The sequence below is a fragment of the Nylanderia fulva genome, unplaced genomic scaffold (assembly GCF_048542155.1).
Source record: "Nylanderia fulva isolate GAGA-0341 unplaced genomic scaffold, ASM4854215v1 Scaffold5, whole genome shotgun sequence".
NCBI lineage: Eukaryota > Metazoa > Arthropoda > Insecta > Hymenoptera > Formicidae > Nylanderia > Nylanderia fulva.
Genome location: NW_028190587.1, coordinates 623,522 through 644,616, shown reverse-complemented (window position 1 = coordinate 644,616; position 21,095 = coordinate 623,522). Strand labels below are relative to the sequence as shown.

The window sequence follows — 21,095 nt, the reverse complement described above, 5'->3', positions numbered from 1 at the left end:
GCCATAGACAAAATACGTAACGGCAGTATGAATACCGGTTCCCCTTTGTGATTTTATGATACCCGTTCGCGACATTTAGACAGACTCGGTAATTAATGTTTCATTGATTATATCGGGCTGGAACAATAGGCGATATGCGCTTTTAACAAATAATTAGCCATTCATTCGCTATGATCGTTAATACCTTATATGATGAATTCAATTAAAAAGGGAAAATCATGGTAATCTCGTAATAACTTCTAAAACAAGTCTCTTATGCAGATGTCCGCGTCTGAGAATATTCAATGCAAACGAAGAGTCAAGAGTCAAGTCGCCGTGTCTCGCCGAACGTCACTTGCTCTCGACGGAGAGAGAATCTCGCTTTCGGGTCGTATCCCGAAAAGCGTGACTGATCCCATCGATTACAGTTCGGCGATATCGTAGCCCAGCTAATTAATCGCGAGCGTGTCTCGAGCGGAGACAGGATATACCCCGGCGTAAAACGACAGACCACCCACAGTATCGTCGGCAAACGTTAAATTAGCAACTTATCGTATCACCGAGGTCATTACGCTTCTCGATAGCTAGTTGAAACTGCGCTAAATTCGAAGACGAGATCTCGCGATTACCTTCCAAAAGCTGACAACCAAAAAAACAGATCTGCATTACGAACTTCAACTGTAACCGGAAGTATAGATTTTTTTCCGATAGGTATTGTTTTGATATGAGAAATTAATTTTTTGAAATGAGAAGATAATATTCCACATTTTTTAATTTCTACATAATTTAGATTTAAATAGAAATATAGAGATTTTTATTGATACCCGAGTTGAGATAAAATATTTTTATTTCATAAGAATTATTATCGCAATATTCTTGCGTCTATATCGAAGAATCATCTTTGATTAATCGAAGCCTATCGGTATGGCGTGGAAGAGAGGTTCGCGAACTGAGTATAAGCTCCTGTAAGATGTGGGTGTGTAGATAACTGCAGAAGCCGCTAAATCGATTTACTGTGTCGAAATCATGGGTGTCCGTTCCGTTAAAATAAATCACGCGTGGTAAAGTGGAAAGACTGGTTTCTTTTACGCAAGATTTCGGATACACCCGGTACAAAAATTACCTGGAACCGGGTCTCGAAATTCTCTCCCTGACCCGAGAAGAGGTCCAAAGGTCGGCAGACGAGGAATGTCCGAGATCAGATTATACTTCGCTAATGAACTTCTATGCCTTCGGCTGTGCTACACAACGCTCGACGACGAGGAAAATCAAAACCATCATCTCGACGTTTATTTTCTATTACAAGGGTCGGGCAAATAAAAGCTTAAGTAGAAAAGACAAGCCAATAAGTTTTAGAAAAATTCCAGCGACTTTTATCCGTCCGTCACGTATACGTGAAGAGCTCTCCATCTTTTTCACGGTATAAGGTGTGAGAGAAGGATTAGTAGGTCCCTCGGTGAACTCGTAATTATTATGAGATGAGTCGAAAGAAATGTCAACTCTAATAATATATTATTTAAAGATGAGTTGTAAAATTAAACTTCTCCGTTTAATTCATTTGTACAAAAGAGAATTATCCTTTAAAATATTTTCTATCTCTATAACAAAAATTTTCATGAAAATTAAAACGTGACTTATGATATATTTTTTTAAGTAAGAGAATTTTATCCTAAGTAAAGTGAACTCTTATTTCTGGAAATTTCTTATCCAATGAAATTATACGGTCAAAAGTATATGATGAATCGAATGATAAGAAACCAGTTAACCGATCAATTTCGATGCGATACAATCCCCAATATTATTTTTAATTATTGCGATGACGTAAGTGGGCTCATTATAGATGATATAGCAGACGTTTTATCAAGATACAGGAATACAGTCACGTTCTGATATCAAGAATCGATATTTCTACCAGAATACATCGATCACTTACATAAAATGATCTCGCGCAAAATCGATATGAAATCAACTCTAATAATAAAAAGACATTAAAGAGAGATTTTACAATTATTTATAGACTGTAAATCACTTCATGATTCTGTCATTCATATTTCCGATGAGATAAAAGTAATTGGTATTAATCAATGCAAAAGAGACGAAGGATGATTAGCGATCGTTCTCTCTCGACGCGAACAAGAAAAATTGCGGAGATTCTCCAGACGGTCTCAAACGAGAGACTGAGCAATTAAATTCTAACTAGAAGCCAAACACGTGTTACCGCGTGTCTGACGCGACGGCCACGGTGATCGCGACCTCGAGATCGTTGATATCGCGCATTACGCGACAAATTGCCGGCCTTCGTATGCACGGTTCTCCGCCGTAACGAGAGATTTGCCGATTCGTCCATTGTATCGGTGCATCGGGCCGCATTAACCGCGTTCCAAGGCCCAACAGTGTGGAATTTATTGCCAGAACGCGGATGCGAGGAAAAGAGTAGCGTTTGATGCCAAAGCCGATTGTTAAACAGATAAATCGAGTTGAACGTGTGAATCAACATTTATTTTAAATTGTGAAAAATAACTGGTTAGTGTATTAAATTATTTTGAATAATTTTCTAATAGTTGATTAAAATAAGAAAAAAGATAATTTTTCAGAAATATATACAAATTTGTGAATTTTTTGACTAATCTCTGCTAAGTCTCTCTATTCTAAAAATTAAAGAAATTAATATATTATGTCTCTTTGACGCGGACGATTAATCTTTCCGGTGGGAAGACTTTTTCATTGCGCAACCATACCTTATTTGCGTTTCCTACCACCTTCGTCCTCTGCGACTTTGCGAGCGGAGGCTACCGATCGAGAGGAGAAACGTTTTCGCTCGCTTATCTCGTCACGATGATCTGCCGACAGATACAACGCGCGCCTTGACACATAACAATGCATGCATGAATTAATAGCAGCCGCTGCTGCGCTCGTACTTCTCCTCGCTTACATAGAGATTTACATCTTTATCGCGACTTGAGAGGTGTCGTTTGCACTGGGTGACGTTGGTGTCTCGACTTTGTTATCATAAGTGATTAAAATGAGGAAACCGAGAAACAGAAATCAGACTGTTGCTTTTTTTCAAACGCCCGAAAAATATTGAAAACCAAATGCAAAATTTTAAAGAATTTGTCAAATGTCTCCTTTATCTCTATATATAAATATAAAAATAAAAATATTTAAAATAGTTAGTTTTTTTCTAATTACTAGCTTAGTATTTACAAAATATCTCTTTCTTTCGTTGTATTCCGAGAATTTATTGCGCAGCTTTCTCGCGAATCCAATTTGTTGATAGAGACACTATATTCTCTGCGGATTATTGGATATAATTGTCGTCCTGAAAAAGTCTTTATACGCGAGGAAGGTGGATGACAGAGAAAATAAATTTAAAAAAATGCCTCTTTTGACGAGAATCGTACTCGTCGAGAAGGAGACGGTAAGAGAGAAAGAAAGAGAGAGCAAAGTGAAAACACGAAAGGTTAGCGCTTCAATAAATTCTGACGATCGAGACGACCGAGACGTGCCGGGGCTCACCGATCGATCTGGTTGTCGGTCCCTCGATTCGCGGCTCGTAACGATGGAATGCATTGAAACGCGATATTAATGATACGTTGTCGTGGCTTATAACTTTCGCAGATAATTGGCTCACATCGCCTTTGTGGTAATTAGCGTTGCGACCAAACATATCAAATGTTTTGGAACAACTGTATAATAGGGATGCGATTGAAAGCGTCTCACGTATTTAATCTTGACCCTTTAGCTATGAATCCTTTCTAATTAGGTAATTATCGTGTGCTACCGATCTAACATTTAATGCGCCTCGAGAATATATTAATTTTGCGTCTTCCCTTTTTCAATTTTATATATAATATAATGCATCTGCAATTATATGTATATATTCAGAAGTCGCGATATTAATATCATGGATTACTGAATTAATTATATCTGTAGAATCTTTCACCGTCATATTTCACGAGCAAACATGTGTGAAAATGCGTTGAAAAAAAAAGAGACGAACCGCGGAACAACCGTGTTAAAACGCGAAAGGTCAACGCTCTCGTAAATCTTTAACCTACGTGTCTTTAGGCGCTGCACTTTCAGCGGACGGAGTTTCAGTTTAGATTTCTTCGTAATCGCGAGACGATACCAAAGTGTGAGAATTCCTCGGGGTACGCGGCCGACAATGTAACGATTCGAGAGACAGAAATATGGCCATCAATGTATACATTACCGAACTTTGTCGATGCAATCGGATCATAGTGAATGTATATATACTTTAGCCACGATTTCCACGAGAGGCAGCGAGCACATGTCTCTCGGGTCTCGCAAACACAAAACATTCTGCTTACCTGAAACAAAAACAAACATATGTCGATTAAAGTAGGGTTCGTGTCTTCTCATATCAAATATTAAAAGTGTATATTTTGTGATTCTTCTACGAAACAAAAAATTATTAGAAAATTTTATCATTCTCTTATTCCTTATTTTATTTCAAGTCAAATTGTCGATGAAATTTGTGAAAAAAATAGAATTCTTGCATAAAAGATGTGCGTGAAAAAAAAGGATTGAAAAAAACCATTTTCAAAAGGCAATGTATTTTATAAATGTCGCACACAGATTGAATCTGGCGTTAATAAAAGAAAAAAAATAAGAAGACAAATAATAGACATCTCTTATGAAATTAATAAAGATGATGACTGCATACGTATTATCTCCTTATTTAATAAGATCAACACTATAATAGAGTAACGTTCTTGGCCTTTTACATAATTTCAAAGGTGATTCTCGTATAAAAAAGCAAGGCTAAAGCGATTGACTGATAAATAAGTCTTTATAGACGCGCAATCCAATAAATAGAACGAAAAGTAGTAATATATAACATAAGCCGCAACCTTTGCGATGCTTAAAACAATATATCTATTCAGACATGCTTGATACGAGAAATTGCGTAGGCGATACAATGCAGGGTGTAGCTCGCTTCTGACGCGGTCGAATTATAATCAATAACCAAGATAATTAAGTTAATACAACTATTACATCGAATGATATATTTATCTAGGATTTTGTCTATGATCTAGCGTCTCGTGTCACTGACTGATAAATATACGCCACTTTTCAAACTCTTTTTTCCTTTCTAACAATATATTATTGCAAAGCACAACAAAGTTGTATTAAATGTATAATAATAGTACCTATATAAGCAGTATAAATAAAAAACATTCTCCTGACAATTCGTATACATATATGATCTTAATTAAAACTTTAATTAAAACGTAATATATACATTTTCTATTCCGACTTGGAAGGTTTGGGCGTCGAAATCTTTACGGTCGCAGATTCACGCTGACACGAATGACGACTTGCATGACGGTCACGTGGGCAGGACACAATGCAGGGTGCGGCTTCACCTCTGACACACCGGGGTCTCGACCTATTCTCGTATACGCGGCTCAGGATATATCATTGTGTTGGGGAGCTAAACGTGGTGCCCAACCCACGTGCAACGCCAACACGCAACGAGGACTCTAAACTCTGAGTCTCGTTGGAATTTCACCGCTTCGGGAATATATCTAGGAGACGAGATAGCTAGCTAAGCGTATGCATCTCGTACATCTCGTACGAGAAAAGTCGATTGCGTCTGACGCGGCAAAGTGTACGCAAATTATATGGATGGTAATTGCAAAAGAAAATTGGATGACATAATACTAAAATGTCAAATATTTCGAAGAATTAATTTTAATAACATCGCAAGGCTTTCAGTGTATAAAAAAAACACTGATTAATAAAACTCAAATAAAAACCAAATAAAGTTAAAAATCAATCATATTTTAGCATAATGAGCTATAAATTTCGCTTTAAAATAGGAATCGTATGTTCACAAGACAAGGCTGTGCCATTTAAATATATTTTTAATATTCGACCCGCCAGCTCAATTTTAAAAGAATCGCAAGTCGCCTTATTCATTTTATGAATTCTGCTTATGAATATTAACATTAACACATATAAATTCGATATTCGAAAAAAGGAGTGACTTGTTTCGTGCACACTTATCCCCGAAAAAATCTTCAAGAAAACTATATCGTTTCGCGAATTTCGCTTTCAAGTATCTCGATACGGAATGCCATATCGCTTCTATCCCACCTTTACTCACTCAGTGGACTCTTTCTATAGAGTTAACACATCCGAAAGTAGTGTCCACACGAAGGTCTGCGCGCTCGCGAACGCCTACGGCATCTCATATCTTACGGATGAAGACATTTACGACAATTCTCGCACGAGACATCTTATACATACACATGTACACCTATACTTGTCGTCCAAGTCTTGCACAATGCACTCGTCCAATATCAGTCTTGCATTTTTCTGATATTTATTTAATAAGAATGCGTTTTTTTTTCAAAGTAACTTGGAGCATATCGATATTAAAAATATTTTTGCGATTAAAGTAATAACTGAAAAAACTAAATTTCATAATAAACTACGATTAATAATAAATCAAATATATTTAAAATGTATGTATACATAAATTTTTATGTAAAAAAGGCAATAGAGATTTGAAAATAAATTGCGCAAAAATAAAAATAAAAATTATACTCTTTTTTTTAATATTTATATCTAGATAATGTTCTTAAATAAAAAAAAAAGTAGTATCGCATTATAGATATGTAGATTTGGATTACTTTCATATTTATATATATTTCTAAAATATAAAATATGATTGATATTTCACGCGTACTTTTCCGCTTCTGAATGATATTTAAAGGGCAGTTAAAATTAAAATTAAACAGTTCTATTTTCTTTTGGCGAAGATGAACGATGAATCCGATATGCTTTTGCATTCCCTTGAGGAAGTCGATATCGATCTTCCTTTGAAATGAAAGTCTGGGAATCAGAACGAAAAGGAACGCGGGAGACGCCCGTGCCTAAGGCGATGAAAAAACAGAATTCTGACGCGTGTTCATAAATGAGATAAAGATCACCACATAGTCAACAAATTATTCGCTCGACAAGTAATGATTGCGCCATTTACACATAATTGTTGGTAATCTGTACGTACGATATAATAATGCTATATTTCGAGATATTATGGAATAAATATAAAAAATTATAATGTAGGAAGAATATTTAAAAAATCACTATATTACAATTTTTTTAATACTTATACAATAATATTTTTTTTACATAATTTACATTTACGAAAATTACACAAATAAAAGAAAAAAATATTAATATTTATCTTTAATTAGATATTCAGTTTAGGCTTTTTAATATACTAATAAAAAAACTTAAATATTGTGTAATGCCATTATATATGCAATGTATATTATAATTCCCACAATTTAAATATCTTTATCTTCGAATATCATAAAATTATGAACAATCATCTATATTATCCTTTACACAACAGTTGTCTAAAAAAAACAATTTTCTAATAAGTGAATCGACTGTAAGCATATTCTCACCAAAATGCACTCTGCAAAGTTCTCCGCGATCCTGTTCACACGTCACGGTCTCTCCCTCGTATGCAAGGGGATTTGCATTTTACAAAAAGAGCATACACGGCATTCTATCGAGGGATACGTGCGGGTAAGCTTTAAGTGAGCGTCACGGTCGTTGGTCTATGAACCATGCTGGACCAACCGCATGGTCACCGAACAAGAGGCTGTCTGCGTCAGGGTCGAGTCGTTGCTTATTTACGCACGCTGTATCCTCGAGAACAATTGCGTAGGCCAAGCCATTAAAGCTTTGACCTCCACGTAATTATGGCCGGAGGTCAACTAGCGTGATCCGTTTATAAGAAAATCGCGCGAAGAGAATAAATCCGCGTGAAAGCTTGCGAACTCGTCAGTTTACATCACAATGCGTGCGAATGTATATTCGTTGTCTCTGTTATCAGATGTGTCCGCGCGTGTATAAAAATTAATGTTATTCAAAAACAAGATTACATTTTGAGCGATATAATTTAATACTTCAGGCTAAAGAGGAGCCAAAGTTAATATAGTATAGATTAAATAGATTTCTTTTTTTTCTCGCTGCCGAATGGATACAAAAAGTTTCTACGTCAGTCTGTGTCGAGTTTTTAAAATGAATACCGTAAGATTAACCGATACACCGGGTGTCTGATGTTTAGACCTCTCAGCCTTGACAGGAGAATTCGCGAGAAAGTTACAAACGAAAAGTTTCAACACCGTACTTGTACAAAGAAGCGATAGCTGATAATAAAATAGAAGTAGTTCGCAAAGAGTACAGCTGCCATCGCTACTGTTACTATACTGACAGTCGCTGACATTTCTGTTATCTGCAGAAACACGCGCAGTAATCACGATCGTGTGTGCGTACATATATTTCTCGTATTTCCCTTTTCGACCCGACGTTTCCACGAGTAGAAAGAGGAAACGTAACGGGGTCTCGGTGCCGGATAAAAAATTTCCAGTGGAAGAGAGATACGTGTCCCGCTGCATGCGAGCGCGTTAGCAGATATGCAACCGCGTGCAGATTAGGTCGTTTCGCGTCGCGATTACGCGCGAGCACGTATCTACATACGCTGCTCCTTGCTCGAGGAGTCACGTCGCGATGCAAAAGTCAGAGGTGACGTGTCACCGAAGAAAAAGGTTACGACGGACTCCACGGCCGGAGTCGTTGTGTAATACCTAACAACCGAGCGGTAAAACGACTGCGCACAAACCGACATTCTGATGTATGACGAGGGGATCTGTCAAATGACCAGGTCGTGTTGGTGTGTCTCCTCTTTTCGCTTGTTATTCGCGACCGCCCGTCTGCTTTATTTGCCCGCAGGGATCAGTTACCGATGTATATATACTATGTGTACCATGATACACTATTATATAATAGCTTACGTAAGCCTATGAGCGCCTCGTGTTTTTGCGAGATAGACTTATTTGCAATTTATTAATGGTATACATTTTTTCTCCTTGAACTACCAAGCTTAATCGATTGAAATTAATGCGTCGCTTGAGCATTATGCGTGTAATAAATATTTAGCGTAAGACGTCATTATTCTTTTGAACTTTATAATACTCTTCTCTCTGTTGCAAACATCTCTTAATTTCAATAAATTGCATTTTCTTCGCGTTTAAAATATTAAAATAGAAAAATTACACGCGCAATTGTTTTTTTACAAAATTACAAATTTAGTAAAAATATTAAATAATTTAAAATTAAATATCTGATATTATTTGTCTATATAAAATCATGTTTAAAAAATTCCTTTATTTTTAAAATTATCTACCTGTTTTTGTAGGTATAGCGTTACATCTGGCATGGGCATGAAGTAGGTCGAACAGTATATTTAAACCACCTTAAGTAAACACTCAACTGTCTCAGCTTGTTTATTTGTCGACATAAGGAAGAATGACTTACAGTAATCCCTGTTATAAAGAACCATGTTCCCTCTGCGTATGTATATATCTCAAGACACGAAAATCATAAAATGCTTTCGAATGCGTTACGCGTATAAGGGCCGAGCTGGTGGTAATCTTTATGAATTACCCGAGGTTATATATATGCGTTGAAATTTTTATCTCTGCCAGTGATAAGCGGAACATCCGGAATGGCAAATAATTCTTCCCCGGAGGAGAAAAAATGAGATCACGGGGTACTTCTCAAACGATCGTAAAACCGATAACCAATGTACGAAACATTACCAACTGTTGCGGAACGACCTCGCACTCTCAGCGCATTAACCCTGTAGCGGAACATAAAATTCGTTATTTTTATGAGGCTCATTATTTTTATCCTACATGAATGCTCAGTTAACCAAACTTTTCAATAATTTACTCTGATGTGCATATATTTGTTAATTAATTAAATATTCCATTTAATTATTAACATATTAATCGTGCATGAATAACTAGAAATCTAAGAGCATGATGAATAATTATAATTATATTATTTATTTTTTTTATGTTTATTTCGCGAATGAGAGCAATAATATTGTCGAAAGTGGCTACCGTGCCAATCACCAGCACACAAGCGCTCTCCTTTAACCTAACCTATGTTCTATAAAGTAATCGTATTGCATAATGTATATTATGTAAAAGTCTTTAGACATACCTAGTCTACATTGTGTTGAATATTATAGTTCGCAACTGTGTCAATGAACTGTATAACAAGAGCAAACACAAAGATCGATGATGTTCGTGCTGTGCTATTTTTGCCATTTTCAATCGATTCTCGATGCCGCAATGAATTAAACGTTAACGATCTCTCGATAGAAGGTAATTCAATTCACCGAGCTGCGAGTTGGATCTTTTTTCCTTGCCGATCGTTTGCCACCAATCCCGCTCATCTGCGACGACTTCCGGTCTACGCGATATGAGATTTCTTTTCAAGCGCATCACGGTTTATTGGCAAAATCCAGGGTGAATCTTATTGACCTCGCAGCGCGATACATAGCCGCAACTAATCCCGCGCCGTTCAAAAGAGAGAATAGCGCCGCCCATCCGCCTACGCAAGTTGCGATAGTGTGTAAAAGTAACGAAATATTTTATAATAAATTAAATATATTAACATGTAAAATTTTTAAGCGGTATAGTACGAAAAACATTCATGATAACAATAAACTAATCGCTCTTCTATTATTTTAACGCCTTTTAGTAACATCCATTAACGATGTTGGCTTTTCAATTTGATTAGAAAAAAAAGAAAAATTTAAGCAAAATTAATCGACGTTGAGAAAGCGGCTTAAAAAAATTAATGCATTTATCTAACATGTGTATACGTCTGCAGATTTTTTTACCCAACTCGTATCGCCGAAAGCTGAGAACAGCGCTGACTCGCGTAAAAAAATCACGAGATGGACCGGATTATGAAAAAGACTTTTTACTCTTATAATATATCATATCCTCTTCAAGCGAATAAATGAACATAAACCCCTTTCTTCAAATAGCTAGCTCTTCAAAAAATTTGAGAATATATTTCCTTTAGGAGGAAAACAAACAAAACAACCGCAGAAACGAGTGAAAAAGTGGATTAACGAGATAAGTTAAAAGAAAAGATATACATAGCCAGATAATGTCGATCGATATTGCCTTAGATGTCAAGCCGCAAAAATAAAAATAACAACATTGACAGATGTCATCTTTCTCAATATTTCACGAGCACGTAGACGGTCTTGTGAAATGATATTAATGTATCATAATAGCTTTTTTGGGAAACCTTTAACCGGTTGCTAATATACTTCATCAATAGGAGATGATTAAAAAGAGGATGAAGAAACAGATACAGATACTAATAAAGAAATCTAAAGTTTAAATTCTTTAGTTTGCTTTGTTTCATGATCAATATTATGAAAACTAATAGAATATAATTGTATAATAAATATATTTACTAATTATTATACTTTTCTAAGAAAATCAGCTAGAATTTTTTATACCTTGTTCGAATATATTTTAATAACAATAAATACATTACTCGTTATGTATTTTAATTCTAAATCAAAAGTTATGTATTGTTTATAAAGTAATTATATACATTTTTACTTTTACTTCAATATTTAAGAAACTGTTAAATTCAATCATAGAATAAAAAAGTAAAACAACGTCAAACGCAATTAATATACTTAAATTAATCAGCAACCATTTAGATCTACTGACAATTAAAACACAAATACAATTCAACTGATATATTTATATGCACAAATATATACATGTACACATACAAATACACATAATAAAAAAATAATAGTAACAAATACTCACTTTAAACATATACACACAATGATATCTCACAATGAACATATATCTAATTGTAAGAAAAAAAAAATAAGCACCTCGAATTTTTTTGCATGCCATCCTCTGATGTTTGATTTCACCAATTGAATCTTCGAGCATAGAATATAAATTTTTTCAAATATAATTTTTAAGCATTCCATAAATTTTGAAACTTCTAGGTACTGCATTTCTCAATACGTATAATTATAATAAAAACATAATTTTCAATTCACACAATCGCTGTTCTGAGTAATTACAGAGCCGAGAAAATGATTTAAATGTTTTGAGAAACTATTTTTGTTTTAAACATTCCTTACCGAAAAGTTTGTCAACGAATATATAAATTATGAGAAATGTAACTTATTTCCTTAGCTACATAAAATTGTATGCACGTCTTGATAAGTGAACATCGTAATAATAATACTAATAATGCAAATTTTACATACAAAAATACAAGATTTCTGCAATACTTAAAGTTCCTCTTCTACAATTTTCTCTATCAGAACTAAGTATTTTGTTTAATATTTCATTTGAAGTCATCTATATAAGAACTTCTTCAGCTATTATTAACTATTTATTCTAAATTGCCAAGAGATATTTCTGAGTGTCTTCCTTTTCTGTTTTTATTTGTTTTTAGTGTCTTCAATAGTTTCTTCTTGTTGGTGATATTCTCCTTTATCGCCTTCTGCGCAAGGAATAAGTAATCGATCTTTCGTCAGAAACGATGACTTTTCCTGCAGACTTAATTAACTTTTGTGAAGTGACAGAAGTTAATGTTAAAATACCTTCTTGTGTTTAGCAATCTTGTCTTAAAAATCGTCTCCACAATTCTTCTATTTCACCCGGCGCGACGTTTACCCATGTTTCACAGAGTATATTAATACACCAATTTAAATAATTTTCTGTATTAAAATTAATTTTAGAAACAGAATTTTTCTTCTGTACATCTTCCAATAAGCATTCATGACATATTTGGTCCATTTTCTTCATAATATCTGAGCAGAATTGTTTATTAAACAAGTTTATCGGAAAGAATACTACTTCGAAACCATCATCGTGAGTAATTTTTTTCGAAAATATGCGTCGTGTGCTATCGTCAACTAGTAAAAGCACTTTGCCAGCTATATTCTTCTCCTTTTTATGTATCGTCACAGTTGGCTTAAATATATTATTGTACCATATATTATGGCAACAAAATGCGAAATTGTTCGATTTTTTCTCCAGATTTTCTGCTGAGACATTTTCTTGTAGTTTATGAGCGACGAGCAATCTGTTCTCGTAATAATCTGATACACTTTGACTCTCATATTCATTAATTTCAACTTCGTCAGACAGAATAGAAGCTAGTTTCTTACTATTAGTAATATTTGTGCAAAATATAAAAGTTAAAATCCTCTTTTTCAAATCGTCAATTTGTTGCATTGGGATTTTGTCTGCGGCTGCGTGTGCTATCAAGGTCTCAACAAAAGTACTCCATATGAAGTCTGCTTCGATCATAATATAAATGTTATCTTTACTAATATTTTCCTGCTCTAATCGCTGTCTGAATTTTCGAACAAATTGCTCAGCATTAGATTGATTGGCCTCATCATCCCTTTGAAAAGAATTTTGCAAAATTTTCTCACTTTTGAACCTAGGTAGTACAATTCCGTAACGTTTTTTAAATCTAACCAAAAAGTACTTCATATTTGACGGTTCACCAACACCTTTTGCGATGTCACATGCTGCCTTACGAAGTTGCTTCCAGTCAATTGTGTTTCCTGATTCTTCTTGCTCTTGATACCATTCATACAATTGTTCGTCCAAGGTTAGAACAGAATTGTGATACTTTACTTTAATGTCGTAACGTTCTTTAAAATATCGCATAAAACTTTTCATACATCTTGGTAATTCTCCAACTCTTTTTGCGATTTTATATGCTTCATCAACAAGCTTATTCCATTGCTTCTTGTCAATTACGTTTCCTGGTACATTTTCTTTACACCATTCATGTAATTGTTTGTCCAATTCATAATATTTACAATTTGCTTGAGATATTACAGACTTTCTTTTCACGCTCAGTCCTTTATTCACTGATTCGCGTATTTTATCACTTTGGTTCACTATTCTACATACAGTTTTGTAAGGAATATTATGACGAGTGGCAATGTTTTTCCTTAAAATGCCACGATCAAATTTCTCCAAAATTTGAAGTTTCTCTTCCATTGTAATTTTTTTACAAGCCTTATTGTTAGTTACGCGCTCGGTTGACATAATGAGTTTATATATAAAATTACTTTTACACAAAACTGTTTTACTGTTTACTGACTTTAGGGAAATTCCGTCGAACTTCTTTTACTATACGATATGCGATTTTGAAACACTGAAATTATATTCGCAGAAATTACGACTAAGTTGCTTTTCAGAAGAACGTTCCGAACGAACGGAAATGGAAACACTGGTTCAAAGTCGGTGTGGCAACGGTGCCGCAGCCGCCCTACAGTCCCGACTTGGCCCCGGCGGACTTTTTTTCCGACTCGAGCTGTTGTCCTTTGAGCTCCCTTTTCAGCCGAGGAAATAAAAAAAAGTCCGCCGGGGCCAAGTCGGGACTGTAGGGCGGCTGCGGCACCGTTGCCACACCGATCCGGGTCAGGTAGGCCGTAATAACAAAGGCGGTGTGAGCCGGCGCGTTGTCGTGATGGAGTTTCCATGAAGCGCGGATCTCCTTTCGGACGCGGGCGATCCTGTGATTCAGTCTCTGAAGCACTTCCTTGTAAAATTGAGCGTTGACAGTCTGGCCGGGGGGTACGAATTCATGGTGCACTATCCCCTTTGCATCAAAAAAAACAATGAGCATTGACTTCACCCGGGACTTGCTCATGCGAGCCTTCTTCTGGCGCGGCGACGACGTCGTGTGCCATTCCGCACTCTGCCTCTTTGACTCCGGATCGTACTGAAAGACCCATGATTCATCCCCAGTGATAACGTTGTTCAGGAAATTGGGATTATCTGCACAGAGTTGCTTGAGTTCTTCACGCAAAACTTTATCGCATAGCGTTGCTCTATCGTTCTCTCCATCACAAGTTCGACGCGACCACTAAGCAGAGGTTCACAGAATAAGCCGTCCTAACCCTCCAAGCGCATGGAAACAATTGAGCGACCTACCGTTGGAAAGCTAAGGGTACCCCCCTTCCTCCCCAACCGGTCCCATCGCTCTGCGATGTATAGTCGCGTCACAAAAAAATGCGACGCATTACTTTCCGGACAAACCCTGTACGTCGACTTACCGAAATATATTTCGCATTCCCGACATTATTGTTTACAAACAGTGATATCTACTAAGACATTATTGTTCATTATTTACAATAATATGATATATAAAATGACAAATAAAGTTATCGAACCACACACACACACGGGCTAAATGAATTTTTATTAACATAAAAAATTGGAGTTAATTTAATAAAATAATTTCTATTATGCAAACAAATTAAAATTTATTGATTGCTAAGAGATATAAATTTAATTCCAAATAAAATTTTTTAATGTTTAAATGAATCTAATTCTACTCCTTTTTTAATAGTTACATTAAAATTAATCCAACTTTGTTTACAAAGGGGCACAGAAACAAACGTGGAAATATAGCGTATTTCATATCAATAAAAATTGCACCAATCATTAATATTGCAGTAAAACAAAAAAATTCTTTACTATAGTTAGTCGTACACAAATAAATATCTACATGTACCTAGATAAGTATTATTATGATACAAACAGAAAGTTTGCAAATTAATGCTGGCTCTGATCACAAATTAATATCGTAGTCTGATTAAATGATTTACTCAAGACGCAGAATAAATATATTAATATATAAAATTTTCAAGCGGTATATTACGAAGAACATTCATGATAACAACAACATAATCGCTCCTCTATTATTTTAACGCCTTTTAGAAACTTTCATTAACAATATTAGCTTTTCAATTTGATTAAATAAGAAAGAAAAATTTAAGTAAAATTAATCGACGTTGAGAAAACGGCTTAAAAAAATTAATGCATTTATTTAACATGTGTATACGTCTGCAGATTTTTTTACCCAACTCGTATCGCCGAAATGTGAGAACCGCGCTGACTCGCGTAGAAAGATCACGAGATGGACCGGATTATGAAAAAGACTTTTTAGTCTAAAATCATATCTTCTACAAGAGAATAAATGAACATAAACCCCTTTCTTCAAATGGCTAGCTCTTTAAAAAATTTGAGAAAATATTTCCTTCAGGAGGATAACAAACAAAACAACCGCAAAAACGAGTGAAACAGTCGATTAACCAGACAAGTTAAAAGAGAAGATATACATAGCGAGATAATATCGATCGATATTGCCTTAGATGTCAAGCCGCAAAAATAAAGATAACAACATTGATATATGTTGTCTTTTTCAATATTTCACGGGCACATAAACGGCCTTGTTAAATAATATTAAAGTATCATAATAGCTTTTTTGGGAAACCTTTAACCGGTTGCTAATATACTTCATCAATATAAGAGATGATTAGAAAGAGGATGAAGAAACAGATACAGATACTAATAAAGAATCTAAAGTTTGAATTCTTTAGTTTGCTATGTTTCATGATCAATATTAAGAAAACTAATAGAACATAATTATATAATAAATATATTTACTTATTATTATACTTTTCTAAGAAAATCAGCTAGAATTTTTTATACATAGCTCAAATATATTTTAATAACAATAAATACATTACTCGTTATGTATTTTAATTCTAAATCAAAAGTTATGTATTGTTTATAAAGTAATTATATACATTTTTACTTTTACTTCAACATTTAAAAAACTGTCAAATTCAATCATAGAATAAAAAAGTAAAACAACGTCAAACGCAATTAGTATACTTAAATTAATCAGCAACCATTTAGATCTACTGACAATTTAAAAACAAATACAATTCAACTGATATATTTATATGCACAAATATATACATGTACACATACAAATACACATAATAAAAAAATAATAGTAACAAATACTCACTTTAAACATATACACACAATGATATCCCACAAAGAACATATATCTAAGAAAAAAAAAATAAGCACCTCGAATTTTTTTGCACGCCATCCTCTGATGTTTGATTTCACCAATTGAATCTTCGAGCATAGAATTTAAATTTTTTCAAATATAATTTTTAAGCATTCCATAAATTTTGAAACTTCTAGGTACTGCATTCCTCAATACGTATAATTATAATAAAAAACATAATTATCAATTCACACAATCGCTGTTCTGAGTAATTACAGAGCCGAGAAAATAATTTAAATGATTTGAGAAACTATTTTGGTTTTAAACATTCCTTACCGAAAAGTTTGTCAACGAATATATAAATTATGAGAAATGTAACTTATTTCCTTAGCTACATAAAATTGTATGCACGTCTTGATAAGTGAACATCGTAATAATAATACTAATAATGCAAATTTTACATACAAAAATACAAGATTTCTGCAATACTTAAAGTTCCTCTTCTACAATTTTCTCTATCAGAACTAAGTATTTTGTTTAATATTTCATTTGAAGTCATCTATAGTCAAAAACTTCTTCAGCTATTATTAACTATCTATTCTAAATTGCCAAGAGATATTTCTGAGTGTCTTCCTTTTCTGTTTTTATTTGTTTTTAGTGTCTTCAATAGTTTCTTCTTGTTGGTGATATTCTCCTCTATCGCCTTCTGCGCAAGGAATAAGTAATCGATCTTTCGTCAGAAACGATGACTTTTCCTGCAGACTTAATTAACTTTTGTGAAGTGACAGAAGTTAATGTTGAAATACCTTCTTGTGTTTAGCAATCTTGTCTTAAAAATCGTCTCCACAATTCTTCTATTTCACCCGGCGCGACGTTTACCCATGTTTCACAGAGTATATTAATACACCAATTTAAATAATTTTCTGTATTAAAATTAATTTTAGAAACAGAATTTTTCTTCTGTACATCTTCCAATAAGCATTCATGACATATTTGGTCCATTTTCTTCATAATATCTGAGCAGAATTGTTTATAAAACAAGTTTATCGGAAAGAATACTATTTCGAAACAATCATCATGCGTAATTTTTTTCGAAAATATGCGTCGTGTGCTATCGTCAACTAGTAAAAGCACTTTGCCAGCTATATTCTTCTCCTTCTTATGTATCGTCACATTTGGCTTAAATATATTATCGTACCATATATTATCCCAACAAAATGCGAAACTCTTCGATTTTTTCTCCAGATTTTCTGCTGAGACATTTTCTTGTAGTTTATGAGCGACGAGCAATCTGTTCTCGTAATAATCTGATACACTTTGACTCTCATATTCATTAATTTCAACTTCGTCAGACAGAATAGGAACTAGTTTGTTACTATTAGTCATATTTGTGCAAAATATAAAAGTTAAAATCCTCTTTTTCAAATCGTCAATTTGTTGCACTGGGATTTTGTCTGCGGCTGCGTGTGCTATCAAGGTCTCAACAAAAGTACTCCATATGAAGTCTGCTTCGATCATAATATAAATGTTATCTTTATTAATATTTTCCTGCTCTAATCGCTGTCTGAATTTTCGAACAAATTGCTCAGCATTAGATTGATTGGCCTCATCATCCCTTTGAAAAGAATTTTGCAAAATTTTCTCACTTTTGTACCTAGGTAGTACAATTCCGTAACGTTTTTTAAATATTGCCAAAAAGTTCTTCATATTTGACGGTTCACCGACATCTTTTGCGATGTCACATGCTGCCTTACGAAGTTGCTTCCAGTCAATTGTGTTTCCTAATGCTTCTTGCTCTTGATACCATTTATACAATTTTTCGTCCAAGATTGAAACAGAATCTGGACACTTTATTTTAATGTCGTAACGTTGTCTAAAATTTCGCATGAAAGTTTGCATATATTTTGGTAATTGTCCAATCTTTTTTGCAATTTCATTTGCTTTCTTCGAAAGCTTTCTGCTTAACTTCTTGTCAATTACGTTTCCTGGTACATTCTCTTTACACCATTTATATAATTGTTTGTCCAATTCATTAAACATTGTTTTAGATGTTATAATCTTTCTTTTTATGCTCATTCCTTTATTAATTGATTCGCGTATTTTATCACTTTTCTTCACTATCATATTTACAGTATTATAAGGTAGATTAAAACAAGTGGCAATGTTTTTCACTGAAATGCCACGATCAAATTTATCTAAAATTTGAAGTTTCTTTTCTATTGTGAGACCTTTTTCAGAAGCCTTATTGTTAATTACGCGCTTGGTTGACATGATAAATTTATATATAAAATTACTTTTACACAAAACTGTTTTACTGTTTACTGACTTTAGGGAAATCCCGTGAAACTTTTTCTATTATACGATATGCGATTTTGAAACACTGAAATTATATTCGCAAAAATTACGACTAAGTTGCTTTTCAGAAGAACCTTCCGAACGAACGCAAATGGAAACACTGGTTCAAAGTCATGCGCTGACTCGAAGAAATATATTTCGCATCCCCGACGTTTGTTTTCATACAGTGACATCTACTAAGACATTATTGTCCATTATTTACAATAACATGATATATAAAATGACAAATAAAGTTATCGAACCACACACACACACACACGAGCTAAATGAATTTTTATTAACATAAAAATTGGAGTTAATTTAATAAAATAATTTCTATTATGCAAACGAATTAAAATTTATTGATTGCTAAGAGATATAAATTTAATTCCAAATAAAATTTTTTAATGTTTAAATGAATCTAATTCTACTCCTTTTTTAATAGTTACATTAAAATTAATCCAACTTTGTTTACAAAGGGGCACAGAAACAAACGTGGAAATATAGCGTATTTCATATCAATAAAAATTGCACCAATCATTAATATTGCAGTGAAACAAAAAAATTCTTCACTATAGTTAGTCGTACACATATAAATACCTACATGTACCTAAATAAGTATTATTATGATGCAAACAGAAAGTTTGCAAATTAATGCAGGCTCTGATCACAAATTAATATCGTAGTCTAATTGAATGATTTACTCAAGACGCAGAATAAATATATTAATGTGTAAAATTTTCAAGCGGTATATTACGAAGAACATTCATGATAACAACAACATAATCGCTTCTCTATTATTTTAACGCCTTTTAGTAACATTCATTAACGATATTAGCTTTTCAATTTGATTAAAAAAGAAAAAAAATTTAAGTAAAATTAATCGACGTTGAGAAAACAGTATAAAAAAATTAATGCATTTATTTAACATGTGTATACGTTTGCAGATTTTTTTACCCAACTCGTATCGCCGAAAGCTGAGAACCGCACTGACTCGCGTAGAAAGATCACGAGATGGACCGGATTATGAAGAAGACTTTTTAGTCTAAAATCATATCTTCTACAAGAGAATAAATGAACATAAACCCCTTTCTTCAAATAGCTAGCTCTTTAAAAAATTTGAGAAAATATTTCCTTCAGGAGGATAACAAACAAAACAACCGCAGAAACGAGTAAAACAGTGGATTAACCAGACAAGTTAAAAGAGAAGATATACATAGCGAGATAATGTCGATCGATATTGCCTTAGATGTCAAGCCGCAAAATCTAGATAAGAAAACTGATAGATGCCGCTTTCTCAATACTTCACGGGCACGTAGACGGCCTTGTAAAATGTATTAATGTATCATAATATCTTTATTTGGGAAACTTTTAATTGGTTGATAATATACTTCATCAATAGAAATGATTAGAAAGAGGATGAAGAAACAGATACAGATACTAATAGAAAAATCTAAAGTTTCAATTTTTAACAAAGATAGAGAATCTATTGCTGTAAGAGCCATTATATATTGGCTCTTACAGCAATAGATTCTCTATCTTTGTTATTTATAATAGGAGCGATTTAGCCATATCTTTCGTTTCAATTTTTAAGTTAGCTATATTTCGTGATATCAATATTATAAAAACTAATAAAATATAATTATATAATAAATGTATTTACTTATTATTATACTTTTCTAAGAAAATCAGCTAGAATTTTTTATACCTTGTTCGAATATATTTTAATAACAATAAATACATTACTCGTTATGTATTTTAATTCTAAATCAAAAGTTATGTATTATTTATAGAGTAATTATATACATTTTTACTTTTACTTCAACATTTAAAAAACTGTCAAATTCAATCATAGAATAAAAAAGTAAAACAACGTCAAACGCAATTAGTATACTTAAATTAATCAGCAACCATTTAAATCTACTGACAATTTAAAAACAAATACAATTCAACTGATATATTTATATGCACAAATATATACATGTACACATACAAATACACATAATAAAAAAATAATAGTAACAAATACTCACTTTAAACATATACAC

General features: G+C 33.6%; 1 protein-coding gene across 1 annotated transcript in view; it reads right to left on the bottom strand.

The window, feature by feature from the left end:
* LOC114942058 (uncharacterized) overlaps positions 1–21,095 on the bottom strand; it is a 311,191-nt gene that overhangs the window by 88,504 nt on the left and 201,592 nt on the right. The window contains 2 exon segments of the mRNA XM_085487052.1: positions 4,193–4,260; positions 4,262–4,310. Of these exon segments, the coding sequence (XP_085343178.1) occupies positions 4,193–4,260; positions 4,262–4,310 (117 nt within the window).